Source organism: Hyla sarda, chromosome 9 (genome assembly GCF_029499605.1).
Source record: "Hyla sarda isolate aHylSar1 chromosome 9, aHylSar1.hap1, whole genome shotgun sequence".
Lineage (NCBI taxonomy): Eukaryota > Metazoa > Chordata > Amphibia > Anura > Hylidae > Hyla > Hyla sarda.
In genome coordinates, this window is record NC_079197.1 from 38,984,757 (window position 1) to 38,998,205 (window position 13,449).

Below are 13,449 nucleotides of genomic sequence, written 5' to 3' on the forward strand. Positions count from 1 at the left end.
GCACCCGGTTGTTGGCAAAGTCATCTCCTAGTTCTGGTGCTTCCATGGCTGTCTTGGGCTTGCGGTCCAAAATCCACTCTCTGGCTTCAAAGCTCCGTGTTTGGAGAAACTGATCCAGGACCATCAAGTCCTCCAGGGCCTCATAGGTAGTGACTTGTAGGCCCCCAGTCCATTGCCTGAATGCAGTCCTTAGCTGACCTGCACGTTCAGTGCAGCTTTCTGTGGCGCTTTGTTGCAAAGTCCTAAATCTTTTCCGATAAGCCTCAGGAGTCAGATTAAAACTTTTTAGCAGGGCAGTTTTTATTGCCTTATAGTCCTGGTCACTTTCAGAGGGAAGCGAAGCAAACACATCCAGAGCTTTCCCTCTCAGCCGTGGGGTTAGATATCGTCCCCACTGTTCCTTAGGTAGATGGAACTGCCGGCAAACCTTTTCAAATCCCCTCAGGTACACATCCAGATCACCATCTTTCTCCAACATGGGGAAATGTTCCAAGCGGGGTTTGTGGTCTCCTTGATCCTGCACATCATGCCTTTGCTGGGCCTCTCTTTCTGGGGCTTGTGCCTGGGCCTCTCTTTCTGCAGTTTGGTACTGGAGAAGCAGTTGGAGTTTCATATTGGCATCCACATTCCAAGGTGTTTTAAGGCAGTCCGCATATAAGAGTCCAAGGCCTCATGGGGAGTACTGTCCTGATGGGGAGTAATGTTATATTCCCCAGGAGATATCAGTCTTTGGATGGCAGTTCCAGCTGCAGGACTTTGCCTCATGTCCCTCAGCTCTTCTGCACAGGCATCATACACAAGATCAGCAATAAGTTGTTCCTTGTTCTTTCCTGCAGTAGGGATGTCCTTTTCTTGGCACATTAGCTCCAGTGCAGGCTTGGACTGCTTGCGATATGCCTCCATATTTCCGAGATGAGACAGAGGAGGTAAAACAGGAGATGGGGAGGACAGAACTGTCTTGCACTCTTTTTGTATGTCTTTTAAACCAGCACTGAGCTCTGTCTTTGGAATTTACACACAAGAATATGTATGCAATTTCTTTTTAGTGCTAAGATTTCCTTACAGGTAAAATCCAGCAAGCACTAAAAATCTCTAAATATATCCCGACGCTGCCACCAGTTGTCACGATCCCACCCTATCGGTCCAGCCAAGACATTAGAGAGAGTGTGATAGTTCAAGGGTTAAAGCCGCCAGACCTCTGGGTATCCACTACTAGTCCCAGCAAGTCACCAAATTAACCCTTAGATAAACGTGTTTCCACCAAAGCTGCCTTCAGAAAGGTGAGCTCATATATTTAGAGATCAAAGACCAGAGCTGATTAATTAAATATTTAATCTGATAAAAGGTATCACAGTGCTCTATATATAAAAATAAACAAATTACATACAGTTACAAAAATATGAAAGAGTTTAGCAAGACAAGTTCAGAAAACAAAATATGAAGTTCTTACAGCATGATGGTATAGCCCTCCTTACGAGTGAGAGTCCAGCTCTTGTCAGCTTTGGGCACAGCCTTGAACACCCTGAGTCTAGCATTGTTAAATATTATATATCTGCCTTTTTGGAGGGAGACTCCATTCCCCCCTCCCCTCTGATCCCACCAGGGGGGCATCTCTGTTCCTGGCCCTCTTATCTGGTTGATTATATGATGGGACCAGAGTGCCCCTTACATCCTGCTGCTTCAAAAGAGCCTTTGACTTCATAGCAGATGTAAACAAACAGCCAGACCCCCAATAAAATGCAATACACAAGAAGGATACACCGTCTGAATGACCTCTCACCCATGTCTTGGATAATACATCACACACAGTTATAATTATAATACACATATAGGATTCAATAATCAGGCCTTGGGCCTGACACCTACTTTTATAGGTTTGATTTTGTCTTACTTCTGAAAAAAAATCATAACTACATGCATTAAAATGTATACGTTTAAAATTGTCATATTCGGACCCCTATAACTTTTTTTTTTCCGCATATGGGGCAGTATGAGGGCTCATTTTATGCGCCGTGATCTGAAGTTTTTAGCCGTATCATTTTTGTATTGATCGGATTTGTTGATCGCTTTTTATCAATTTTTTTCATGATGTAAAAAGTGACCAAAGATACACTATTTTGGACTCTTTTTGCGCGTACACCATTGACTGTGCGGTTTAATGAATTATATATTTTTATAATTCGGACATTTCCGCACGTGGCGATACCACATATGTTTATTTTTATTTACACATTTTTTTTTTTTTTATGGGAAAAGGGGGGTGATTCGAGCTTTTATTAGGGGAGGGGTTAAATGATCTTCATTCACTTTTTTTTTTTAACTTTTATTTTACAGTGTTATAGCTCCCATATGGGGCTATAGCACTGAACACACTGATCTTTTACATTGTTCAATGGTTTCTCATAGGAAACCAGTGATCAGTGATTCTGCTGCTTGACTGCTCATGCCTGGATCTCAGGCACTGAGTAGTCATTCGGCGATCGGACACCAGGAGGCAAGGTAGGAGACCCTAATCATGTCCCAGAGCTGTTTGGGATGCCGCAATTTCACCACGGACATCCCAAACAGCCCCCTGAGCTAACCGGCAGTGATTTACTTTCACTTTAGACGCGGCGTTCAACTTTGAACGCCGCGTCTAAAGGGTTAATAGCGTGCGGCACCGCGATCATTGCCGCGCGCTATTAGCCACTGGTCCCGGTTGTTAGAGGCCGGGCCCGACCCGCTATGACGTCGTGGCCCCACGTTATAGAAAGGGAAAGGACTCAGGATGTACCGGTACGTCCTTAGTCCTTAAGAGGTTAACTCTTTAGACGCTGCGATAAAAAATTAGCTCAGTTGGGCTGATCGGGACCATCGCGGTAAAATCGCGGTGTCCCAATCAGCTAGGACGCAGCAGAAGGGTGCCTTACCTGCCTCCTGTGCGTCTGATCGGCGATTGATTGCTCCAAGCCTGAAATCCAGGCTTGAGCAATCAACTGCTGATAACACTGATCAATGCATTGCAATGCAATGTTATTGATCAGTGTGTTGAATCAATGTACTGCATGTTTTAGTCCCCTATGGGAGCTATAACATTGCAAAAAAAAGTTTAAAAAAAGTTATTAAATATGATTTAACCCCTTCCCTAATAAAAGTTTGAATCAATCCCCTTTTCCCATGAAAGAAAATTGTGTAAATAAAAATAAACATATGTGGTATCACCGCATGCGTAAATGTCCAAACTATAAAAATATTAAAAACACGGTCAATTTCGTATGCGGCAAAAAATTCCAAAGTCCAAAACAGCGTATTTTTGGTCCCTTTTTATACCATAAAAAAATTAACACATAGCGATCAAAAAGTCTGATAAAAACTTCAGATCATTTTTACTGGAAAATGTACTGCTTAGAGACAGAAGCCCCCAAAAGTTACAAAATGGCGTTTTTTCTTCCATTTTGTCGCACAATGAATTTTTTTACATTTCGCCGTAGATTTTTGGGTAAAATTACTGATGTCATTACAAAGTAGAATTGTTGGCGCAAAAAATAAGCCATCATATGGATTTTTTGGTGCAAAATTGTAAGGGTTATGATTTTTAAAATTTAAGGAAGAAACAAACGAAAGTGCAAAAACAAAAAATGCTATGTCCTTAAGGGGTTTTATTTGCAAATTATGGTAGAAAATAAGTATTTGGTCAATAACAAAAGTTCATCTCAATACTTTGTTATATACCCTTTGTTGGCAATGACAGAGGTTAAAGGGGTACTCCGCTGCCCTGCTTCCGGAGCTCCGCTCCCCAGCGTCCAGAGGTTTATTGTTCCGAACGCTGTGTGCGGGCTTCAGTGTTCAGGACCGCCCCTCATGACGTCATGCCCGCCCCCTCAACAAAAGTGTTTGGGAAGGGGGCGTGACAGCCTTCGCGCCCCCTTTCAATAGACATTAGTTGAGGGGGTGGGCGTGACATCACGAGGGGCGGCCCTGAACACGGAAGCCAACACACAGCATTCGGAACAATAAACTTCCGGACACTGGGGAGCGGAGCTCCGGAACAGGGCAGCGAAGTACCCCTTTAAATGTTTTCTGTAAGTCTTCACAGACTGTTTTCACACACTGTTGCTGGTATTTTGGCCCATTACTCCATGCAGATCTCCTCTAGAGCAGTGATGTTTTGGAGCTGTCGCTGGGCAACACAGGCTTTCAACTCCCTCCAAAGGTTTTCTATGTGGTTGAGATCTGGAGATTGGCTAGGCCGCTCCAGGACCTTGAAATGCTTCTTACGAAGCCACTCCTTTGTTGCCTGGGCGGTGTATTTGGGATCATTGTCATGCTGAAAAACCCAGCCACGTTTCATCTTCAATGCCCTTGCTGATGGAAGGAGGTTTTCACTCAAAATCTCATGATACATGGCCCCATTCATTCTTTCCTTTATACAGATCAGTCGTCCTGGTCCCTTAGCATAAAAACAGCCCTAAAGCATGATGTTTCCACCCCCATGCTTCACAGTAGATATGGTATGTGCTTTGGATGCAACTCAGCATTCTTTCTCCTCCAAACAGGACAAGTTGAGTTTTTACAAAAAGTTCTACTTTTGTGTCATCTGACCATATAACATTCTCCCAATACTCTTCTGGATCATCCAAATGCTCTCTAGAAAACTCCAGATGGGTCCGGACATGTACTGGCTTAAGCAGGGGGACACGTCTGCACTGCAAGATTTGAGTCCCTGGCGCCATAGTGTGTTACTGATGGTAGCCTTTGTTACTTTGGTCCCAGCTCTCTGCAGTTCATTCACTAGGTCCCCCCATGTGGTTCTGGGATTTTTGAACACCGTTCTTGAGATCATTTTGACACCACGGGGGTGAGATCTTGCATGGAGCCCCAGATCAAGGGAGATTATCAGTAGTCTTGTATGTCTTCCATTTTCTAATAATTGCTCCCACAGTTGACTTGTTCACACCAAACTGCTTGCCTATTGCAGATTCAGTCTTCCCAGCCTGGTGCAGGTCTACAATTTTGTTTCTGGTGTCCTTTGACAGTTCTTTGGTCTTGGCCATAGTGGAGTTTGGAGTGTGACTGTTTGAGGTTGTGGACAGGTGTCTTTTATACTGATAACAAGTTCAGCTGCCATTAATACAGGTAACGATTGGAGGACAGAGGAGACTCTTAAAGAAGAAGTTACAGGTCTGTGAGAACCAGAAATCTTGCTTGTTTGTAAGTGACCAAATACTTATTTCCCACCATAATTGCAAATTAATTCTTTAAAAATCAGACAATGTGATTTTATGGATTTTTTTTCTCATTATGTCTCTAATAGTTGAGGTATACCTATGATGAAAATTACAGGCCTCTCTCACCTTTTTAAGTGGGAGAACATGTACAATTGGTGGCTGACTAAATACTTTTTTGCCCCACTGTATATATAGGATTTCATTGTCACTCAGACTTGTTAATTCAAGGCCCAATGAAGCTTGTATACATTGTAACTGTGAAGAGTAGACTAGTTATCCTCTAGCCATATTACCCATTATTGTGAATAATAGTTCAGGATGATCCCTGTAAACATTGTCTGGCATGCCGTAATTCTTCATTATTAGCCTGTAACTAACTGGATGTTTGTTAGCCAGTGTTACTAAAGTGTACTAATGTGGCATGTTTATAGGTCAGTCGTTCCTCAGATCATGGTGTACTGTCAGCAGTGTGACATGTTTATAGGTCAGTCATCTGTAGACCACAGTGTTCCCATGGCAGTGTGACATGATTAAATAATTGTGTGAAGCAGCTTTTGTTCTTTTTTTATTTTCTTTTTGTTATTTTTGTTTGTCTTAAACAAAACTGCCAATTGTTAATATTTGCTTTAAATGAAAACAAAACAAAAAAAGGACCTACCTAAAATTAATGTCCTGCATCCGGCCTGATACTCCAGTGCACTACAAAATAACTCTCTTTAGAATTTAGCTAATAAATAAAATAAATATACTGCATACAAATATGAAAAGAATAAGCATATGGAAAATATAGGTAATAGAGCAATTAATTATGATACAATAGACAGTACTATTTAGAGTACGGTCCAGCACGGTAACATTATTTTCTTCGGCAGCTCAGGAGTTAAGCAGATGTACAGTATGAATTGAGAAAATAAGGCACAATTATACATTATCAACTGATTGAATAATCATTACAATGACGCAACACACATTATTTTGAGAAAACAATAGCCTTGACCCTGATGTCTGCTTGTCAATGGATTGTTGTGTGATTCCTAGCATGTCATGTTTGGACTGAGTTAATCATATTTCCTAGTGTTCTAGCTAATGTATTTAAAAGACGCAAAAATGTAATATACTAGCTGCAGGCTATCAGTTCTTGGTGAGTGACGTAGAGAAAACTACTACAGAATAGGTTAGGGTCTGTTCTCATCATGTTATAGCACTAGGTTTGCTGTACACCCATGGGAAAGCTCTTGGTGTATCCGTCAAATGTATCTATGGCTGAATTCAACTAATAAATGCCAAAAAGAGTGTCCCTTTGGTACCTGTCAGGTAAGCAAACACATATTTAAATGGGCACTATCATTAAAACTTTTTGCTACTGCACTCCTTATGGTAAATAAAAAATATTTCTTAAAAAAAAAAAAAAATGAAGTTTTCTATGTTTTAGTTGTGTTTAAAAAAGCTGCCACTAGGTGTCTCCCTACTTGTCCAGAGCACATTTTAACCCATCTCTTGCACACACTTTGAACTACTGCTGACCTGGCAGAAGTCCAAATTCAGGAAATGCAGTCTGGAGTGTTGAGGGGGGGGGGGTGCAGCCTTAGCCAGTCATAGCTCATCTCACACACTGAACTGCTCTGGGATGATGTCATAACCTGCTTGGTAACGCCCCTTTCCAGTCTGTGAATCTAACTGAGACTGAGCAGAAAATACAGAGCAATGTCAAGGTAGAAAATTAAAGAATTATAAATATAAATGCGGGGGGGGGGGGTCGTGGGTTATCATGAGGGGGCAGTGAACTTGCAGGATTATAAAACTTAACAGGATCATGAGAGGTACTTTTTTTGCAATATACAATAGAACAGTAGATTAGTCGTTTGTTTGTTTGTTTGTTTCTTAACATGGTAGCATGTGTGTCACATACAGTCATGGCCGTAAATGTTGGCACCTCTGAAATTTTCCTAGAAAATGAAGTATTTCTCACAGAAAAGGATTGCAGTTTTGCTGTACACATGTGTATCCCCTTTGTGTGTATTGGAACTAAACCAAAAAATTTAGGAAAAAAAGAAAATTGGACATAATGTCACACCAAACTCCAAAAATGGGCTGGACAAAAGTATTGGCACCCTTTCAAAATTGTGGAAAAATTAGATTGCTTCAAGCATGTGATGCTCCTTTAAACTCACCTGGAGTAAGTGACAGGTGTGGGCAATATGAAAATCACACCTGAAAGCAGATAAAAAGTAGAGTCTTTTTGTGTGTGTGTGTGCCACACCAAGCATGGAAAACAGAAAGAGGAGAAGAGAACTGTCTGAGGTCTTGAGAACCAAATTGTGGAAAATGTCAACAATCTCAAGGTTACAAGTCCATCTCCAGAGATCTAGATCTGCCTTTGTCCACAGTGCGCAACATTATCAAGAAGTTTGCAACCCATGGCACTGTAGCTAATCTCCCTGGGCATGGACGGAAGAGGAAAATTGATGAAAGGTGTCAATGCAGCATAGTCCGGATGGTGGATAAGCAGCCCCAAACAAGTTCCAAAGATATTCAAGCTGTCCTGCAGGCTCAGGGAGCATCAGTGTCAGCGCAAACTATCTGTCGACATTTAAATTAAATTAAATGAAACGCTATGGCAGGAGACCCAGGAGGACCCCACTGCTGACACTGAAACATAAGAAAGCAAGACTACATTTTGCCAAAATGAACTTGAGTAAGCAAAAATCCTTCTGGGAAAACGTCTTTTGGACAGATGAGACTAAGATAGAGCTTTTTGGTAAAGCACATCATTCTATTGTTTACCAAAAATGAAATAAGGCCTACAAAGAAAAGAACACAGTACCTGCAGTGAAATACGGTGGAGGTTCAATTATGTTTTGGGGTTGTTTTGCTGCCTCTGGCACTGGGTGCCTTGAATGTGTGCAAGGCATCATGAAATCTGAGGATTACCAACAGATTTGGGGTCGCACTGTACAGCCCCGTATCAGAAAGCCGGGTTTGTGTCCGAGATCTTGGGTCTTCCAGCAGGTCAATGACCCCAAACATACATCAAAAAGCAGCCAGAAATGGATGGCAACAAAGCGCTGGAGAGTTCTGAAGTGGCCAGCAATGAGTCCAGATCTAAATCCCATTGAGCACCTGTGGAGAGATCTTTAAAATTGCTGTTGGGAAATGGCGCCTTCCAATAAGAGAGACCTGGAGCAGTTTTCAAAGGAAGAGTGGGCCAACAATCCGGCTAAGAGGTGTAAGGAGCTTATTGATGGTTATAGTTATTTTTTTCAAAGAGTGTGCAACCAAATATTAATTTAAGGGTGCAACTAATTTTGTCCAGACCATTTTTGGAGTTTGGTGTGACATTATGTCCAATTAGTTTTTTTTCCTCTCTTTTTTGGTTTAGTTCCAATACACACAAAGGGAATAAACATGTGTATAGCAAAACATGTGTTACTGCAATCTTTTTCTGTGAAAAATACTTCATTTTCTAGAAAATTTTACGGCCATGACTGTATGTCACTGTATACCCTTATGGTGGCATAGGATGAATCATTCCATTGGAAAAATACTAGAGATGTTCATAAAGTTTCCACACTTTTCTTTTTTTTATATTTTAAAACAAATTACCTACAAAACAAATGACATCTCTTTTTAACATAGTCACCTGCCTATGCAAGTCACCTGACACGCTAAGATACAACCAATTACTACCCCTCCCCCGCCTTCACCATTACCAAGAAAAATATAAACATATGGAAACTTTTTAAACATCCCTGGTATATCGGGAAATCCTCCTGAAATACACTTCTGAGGAAAGGAATTGCCGTTGCAGATGAAGCCAAAGCAAGAGAACCTCCCTTAGCTGTAGATGTCTATGGGAATCTGCTTCACCCCAAACTTTGGGACTTTTCAGTGAAATCAAGGAGAGAATAAAAATGGTCTCATAAGTAAAGACATATAGATAAAGTTTTATGGCCATGAGTCCTAAATGTAAAGATGAGCAGTAGCCTGGTGTTGGTGCAGTCTAGCTCCTTTTATCTCTATAGGCTGGTAGTCCAAGGCCTATCCTGCTTCATGTGGATCAGCGAGGTCATTTGGAAGGGTCTGGTTGTCAGGGAATCTGATTTTCAGGACATTTATGAGGGTTTATGAATTTATAAGGCGTATCCCATGTGTTTATATACCGAAAAGTGAGATCTTGCATCTGCTCTGTGGCCCCTAAGAACTTCTTTTCTGATGATGCAACATTCAGAGGATTCCTTCTCTCCAAGTACATTATTTTACATATTAAAAAGAACCTAACCTTGTGGCCCATCGCTAATAACCAGTCTCTGATCAGAATACACACCATTAACAACAACACTCTCATATCTGTTCTTCAGCCAACTGCAAATCCACTTATCTAACTAGGAATCACCCCCAACTTTCAATCATTTCAGCTTTTTATGTCAATCTGTATCAAAGGCTTTCCTGAAGTCCAGATAGGCAACATCCACAACATCACCAGCACATTTGTGACATAGTCAAAGAAATCAATCCGATTAGTTTGACATGCCAAGCTCTCAGTAAAGTCATGCTGGGTAGGGCCCACCAAGAGGGCTTTAAAGGGGTACTCCACCCCTAGACATCTTATCCCCTATCCAAAGGATAAGAGATAAGTCTGATCCCGAGGGGTCCCGCTGCTTGCACCCCCACAATCTCTGTGCAGCACCCGGCGTTTGTTTAGAACGCTAGGAGCAGGCAGCGGGGTCGTGACGTGACGGCCACGCCCTCATAACGTCACGTCACGCCCCCTCAATGCAAGTCTATGGAATGCCACGCCCCTCCCATGGACTTCCATTGGAGGGCGTGACCGTGGCGTCATGAGGGTGTGTGGTCGTGACAAAATGTTCCGAACGCTTGTACAGTGGAGTACCCCTTTAAGGGGGTCATTTATCTTTGTTTCTTCAGGAGAGTTTCTATTATTTTTCTCTAATGCCTTGCCTATAAGGTACAAGATAATACTAACATAGATGGAGAAATGCAATGCTCCTTCAGCTAAAGTGCATAGGAGACTCTGGAGGAAGAAAGCTTATCTCGCCAACTTGACATCTGGCTGTTACTAGGTTGCAGTGAAACCCCATGTGTGTAGTGTAATAGCAGCTTTTTGAGGAACATTTCTTCTTAACATGTTTTACTAGTTTACGTTTTCTGTGTGTGCCAAATATTCTGTTTATTAAATAAAACATTTTGACATCATCACCTTTCTATTCCAGCAGTGATGAAATGTATCCCTCATGATACCGATTGGCTAGGCAAGATCACATGCATTTACACAGACTAGTCCAAATCCATGTTGATGTGTAGACTTAAGCTCGTGCTGGCAGGACAGTCAACCTGCTTTTTATTTGCATGGTCCAGATAGAGGCACCTGGCAGAATGAAAGGGAAAGATATAATAAGATATTTGTCTGTTCATTTATGATTTATACCCAACTGCACTGTTAGATCTCATGCACATGGTGAATTGTTTTTATGGTGTCTACATAGAGGAGACTTTGCATAACTGTACCACAAACATATCTCTGTAGGCTTCTACGCTGAGTTTGGGAACATAAAGCTACATGGACCTACAGTGACCTTACACAGGATTCTGTGGGCACAGTATTACTTCTCCATACAACTGGAAGGTTGTATAAAGCCATAATATAGACTTGTAGATGAGACTTAAAGGGGTACTCTGCTCCTAGACATCTTATCCCCTATCCAAAGTCTGATTGCCCCCTCAATGCAAGTTTATGGGAGGGGGTATGACAGCCACCACACCCCCTCCCATAGACTTGTATTAATGGGGCGGGGCATGACATCACAATCCTCCGGCCCCTGCATCTCGAGTCATCAGGCATGGAACGAAGCTCACTCCGTGCACCAGATGACAGGGGTGCTGCAGGAGAAATTGTGAGGGTTCCCAGGGGCGGGACCCCCGCGATCAGGCATGTTATTTCCCATTCCTTGGATAGGGGATAAGATGTCTAAGGGCGGAGTACCCCTTTAAGATTGCTTTTAGGCATATTTTAGCATCTATATTATGGCCCCAAGACTGGATTGCCTACAGTTATACGGAATCAAACTTACATCAACATAGGATTCTATAGTTATCTAAGTGCAGGTCACTGATGTTGTGGCTGTAATGTGAATTTTATTTCACTTAATACTATATTGTAATGGCAAGAGAACTATTATATTAAAGGGGTTGTCTGGGGAACTCAACATTTCGTGGATAGGATATAAGTGTCTGATTACAGGGGTCCAACCACTGGACCCCAATTGTTCTCCTGTCCAGGGCTCCGTCTACTTAACCGTCCTTGATGCGTTCTTGCCCCCATCTTTCTGAACGAACACAAGTGACGACCCGTTCAGCCAATCACCAGCTGTGGTGGTACATCACTAACACTCATCCAGAAAGGTGGAGGCAGGAGCGTGCTGAGGAAAGGTTCAGTAGATAGGGACCCCATACAGGAGATTATGGGAGTCCCCACGGATCAGACACCTATTACCCATCCTGTGGATAGGGGGTAAGTATTTGATCTGTTCAGTTTCCTGGGCTACCCCTTTATCTGTTTATGAGTATATTTTTCTTGATAGTTGTTTGAAAAAAAAATAGTATGTATTACTCTTATTTATGTGTTTTTCTTTTCTGCGGACACTTAGGACTTTATGACAAATGTACTTATTCTTCTCATGACCGTGGATGGGTACTTGGAATTGAGGCCATGAGTGACCAGGGTACAAGAGATCCACGCTATTTCTTCTCTTTAAAGACAGATCGTGCTCGCAAAATGACGACCATCACTGCTCATCGCAACTACCTCCCAAATCAGTGGATTCATCTATCTGTAACATATAATGGCCGCATATTGAAACTCTATATCAACGGGGCACAAGTGGCGACAAGTAGTGAACAAGTTGGCCCAGTCTTCAGCCCTTTTGCTCGCAAATGCAAAACTCTAATGATTGGAGGAAATGCTCTAAATCAGAACTACAGAGGTTATATGGAACAATTTGGGTTCTGGAAAATAGCTCGAACCCAGAAGGAAATATTGCAGGATATGGGCCAAGCATTTCATGGACTGAGCAATTCTCTACCTCAACTTGTTCTTCAGGATTGCTTTGAGAATATGAACACCAACTGGTTTCTCGTAGATGGCAAATATGGTAAAATGCCACAAACAGAAGACATCCATCTCCCTGTTTCATCCTTGGACACAAATTTAGATCTTCCCCAGTGTGGACAAACTCTTTGTGACAATGTGGATGTGATTTCTAGCTACAACAACGTTGCAGGGTTCCAGCGACCTAGGGTTGTACGGTATACCGTGGTCAATGTGTTTGATGACAACCATGAAAACCCAACAGTAACCAAAGAACAAATCGAGCTTCAGCATAGGAAGCTCAACGAGGCTTTTAACCCCTACAACATCACCTGGGAATTACATGTGTTAGAAAGGAACGATTCCTTTCTACGATACCGACTCATCCTTACTAACTGTGACATTACAAAGATTGGCAACAGTAAGTGTGATCTAGAATGTAACCATAAACTCACTGGATATGATGGGGGTGATTGTCGTAGACGCACCTCTTGTTTGTACTCCAGCCGGAAGGAAAACAGTGTTTGTGATATGGATTGCAACACTGAGGAATTGAATTTTGATGGTGGAACTTGTTGTAATCCAAATGTTACCGATGTTACAAAGACTTGCTTCGATCCAATTTCACCTTACAGGTAAGACTAATCTTTGTCCTATAACATTGAATGTTTGTAATTTGCACTTGTGTGAGATAGGTAGCACTAGAAAGACAACTTTCTTCTTTCTGGGAGTGAGATCATTTGGATGTTTCTTTTACCAGGGAGAATTGCCTGGCAACTTATGTTCTTGTTCCTATGGGCAACTAGTGGACTCCACATGGAGAAACACAAGCCTCTTAGATCCTATATGATTTGTAAAATGATAATAAATATTTAAGCACAAATAACAATAAATTATTTAATTTACTAATTAAATGAATTACTAGAAACATTTTAAAGTGTATAGATTATTTAAAAAAAAAAAAAAAAAACATATCTGCCCCTTGAATGTAGTGAATGGAGTGCATCCAGTCGTAACAATAATTTGAGCTTTTTTCTTTTGGCTTCTGATTTCTTTAAATGTATTTTTTTCTCTTTTTATGGCTGCTGGGGCATAGGGGAAGGGTCGGCAGGCACCTACCGATGCAATGCTAGGGCT

General features: G+C 41.7%; 1 protein-coding gene across 4 annotated transcripts in view; it reads left to right on the top strand.

Moving 5' to 3' along the window:
- The window catches only part of PAPPA (pappalysin 1), a 312,202-nt gene that overhangs the window by 48,823 nt on the left and 249,930 nt on the right, over positions 1 to 13,449 (top strand). For all 4 annotated transcript variants that reach the window (XR_008847679.1, XM_056538788.1, XM_056538789.1 and 1 more), the window contains exon 2: positions 11,873 to 12,947. Coding sequence is in view for 3 of the 4 variants with exons in the window: in XM_056538788.1 (XP_056394763.1) it covers positions 11,873 to 12,947 (1,075 nt within the window). In the remaining variant the exon portion in view is untranslated. The remainder of the gene's footprint in view (positions 1 to 11,872; positions 12,948 to 13,449) is intronic.